Source organism: Empidonax traillii, unplaced genomic scaffold (assembly GCF_003031625.1).
Source record: "Empidonax traillii isolate 1590-97213 ecotype Southwest subspecies unplaced genomic scaffold, ASM303162v1 scaffold2231:size98615, whole genome shotgun sequence".
In the NCBI taxonomy this organism is placed as follows: Eukaryota; Metazoa; Chordata; class Aves; order Passeriformes; family Tyrannidae; genus Empidonax; species Empidonax traillii.
Window position 1 is genome coordinate 83522 of NW_020957424.1, and position 2456 is coordinate 85977.

The 2456-nt window shown below is 52.5% G+C and overlaps 1 protein-coding gene across 1 annotated transcript in view; it reads left to right on the forward strand.

The window, feature by feature from the left end:
* RHPN1 (rhophilin Rho GTPase binding protein 1) overlaps positions 1-2456 on the forward strand; it is a 36843-nt gene that overhangs the window by 26877 nt on the left and 7510 nt on the right. The window contains exon 11 of the mRNA XM_027909580.1: positions 77-196. Coding sequence (XP_027765381.1) covers positions 77-196 — 120 coding nt within the window. The remainder of the gene's footprint in view (positions 1-76; positions 197-2456) is intronic.

The following is a 2456-nucleotide window of genomic DNA, read 5'->3' on the forward strand; positions in this document are numbered from 1 at the left end:
TTGTCCCCACTGCCAGGGTGGCCTGGGTGGCCCTGACCTCTCCCTGAGCCAATTCCCACCCTTTTCCTTCCCACAGTGGCCTCGGAATCTGAGCTTCCAGAGCAGGAGAAGGCCTTCATGCAGTTCCACCTCACCATGCCGGAGGGGCCATCGCTCCGTGTCCTGCTGCAGGATCCCGAGGAGAGGAGGAAGTTGGGTGAGCACCTCTGGGGACAAAGCTCCTTCAGGATTGGATGAAATTTTAGGGGGGGGGGATCTCTCCGTGCAAAGACACTTTTTGGTGGGATTTCCTGGCGAACAAGTTCTCCTGGGAGGGCAGGGAAGCATCACAATCTCCTTTAGGGTGTTGGGGACCAGCTCGTGGTGCCTTCACCAGCCTGTCCAGCTCTGTTTGGCAGTGAAAGCTCCAAGGTGTTCTGAGCCAGGTGGCATCATCCTCCTGGAGAAATCCATAGGGACATGGAGATCCTGGAAGCTCCTGGGCTTGGCTTTAGCTTGGGCTGCTGACTTGGCTTGACAATAAAACCTCCAGGTATTCTGAGCCAGGTGACATCATTCTCGTGGAGAAATCCATAGAGGACATGGAGATCCTGGAAGCTCCTTGGTTTGGGCTTGGCTTGGCAATAAAACCTCCATGTGTTTGACAGTAAAACTTCCAGGTGTTCTTATCCAGGTGACATCATCCTCCTGGAGAAATCCATAGGGACATGGAGATCCTGGAAGCTCCTGGGCTTGGGCTGCTGACTTGGCTCGATAACAAGCCGCAGCAGATGCTTCAGGGGGTGGCTTTTTTAGCTGCAGCAAAAAAGCTTGGGAGACAAGAACTTCTTCCCATGCAGATTTTTTTCAGCTCCAGGGGAAGAACAGAACGTTGCTTGTTCAGCTGGAGTCGTGTTTTGGCAGCTCCTCCCCAGCGAGAGCAAGCTCAGCACCCTCAGTTTGGGGTGTCACCTCCTGGGGCTCTTCCCCCTCCTTGCAGCACGTGGGAAAGGAGACAGTTCCCACCAGGAATGAGTTGGGCAAAGTCCCCTCAGCTGCTCAGCCGGATTTCAGTGGGAAGGGGAGGTGGAGAACCTCCAAAACGAACCCTGAAATCGGCGTTGTGGCGACACCACCCCAACCCCCTCAGCTGTTCTCGTCGGGTTTGTTCCACATTCCAGCTCTTCCTGATTTTTTCTGTGGGGAGTGAGCTCTGCTCGACATCAGCTGGTGGAAAATGGATGTGCAGCACCAGCCTCAGCTTGGTTTTGGTTTAAAGGAAGGGAAGAAACACAGAGAGGTTGGGAATTCCCCACCCCTGGAAGTGTCCAAGGCCAGGTTGGCCGGGACTTGGAGCAACCTGGTCTGTGGAAGATGTTCCTGCCCTTGGCAGGGGGTTGGGACGAGATGATCTTGAAGGTCCCTTCCAGCCCTAATTGTTCTGTGAGTTTTAAACTTGTGGCATTAAAATCATCTCCCTGGGAGGATATTTATTGCCCTCTTCCCTCATCTCCTGATCTCATGGGATTGTGTTTTATCAGACATACTGTATCCCATCATCTTTAGCAGAGTGGAGCCAAAAGCTTGCACAACTTCCAAGCCCCTCCCCTATTCCTTATATTTTTCTATTCCTCTGTTCCTCTTGGTTTGTATTATTATTGGGGTTTTTTTAAATTATTTTATTATTTTTAATTCTTAATTCTTATTTTTATGATTTTATGCAGTGACAGGACATGAGGGAATGGCTTTAAGCTGAAGGAGGGTACATTTAGATTGGATATTAGGAAGGAATTCTTCTTCCATGTCCAACCTGGAGAAGGGAAGGCTCCAGGGAGACCTTGGAGCCCCTTCCAGCTCCTAAAGGGGCTCCAGGAGAGTTGGAGAGGGACTTGGGACAAGGAATGGAGTGACAGGATACAAGGAATTGCTTCCCACTGCCAAAGGGCAGTGTTAGATGGGATATTGGGAAGGAATTCTTGGCTGGGAGAGTGGGGAGGAGCTGGGATGGAATTCCCAGAGAAGCTGGGGCTGCCCCATCCCTGCAAGTATCCGAGGCCAGATTGGATCAGCCTGGGCTAGTGGAAGGTGTCTCTGCCCACAGGCAGGGGCTTGGAACTGGATGATCTTCCAGGTCCCATCCAACCCAAACCATTCCTTGATTCCATGATTATTATCCTTATTATCCCCCATCATTTCCCAGCCGTTGCTTGCTGACATCGAGCGCTTTGCTCGAATACAACTGGCACTGTTGTGCAACCGATATTTTTTTTTGGGGGGGGGGGGGGGGGGGGCTGGGGGGGAATCTCCTCCTCTCTGTTTTCCATCCGACCCCAAAACCATTCCCTCCGTTAGGAAACTTCCTCGGGAGCCTGGAGCGGAGCCGATCCTCTCCCTGGATTCTGTTGCCCCCGTGTGTCCCGAGCCTGAAACGCTCCAGGCACGGGCGTTTCCAAGCGACGCGTACACACGCGGGGAGA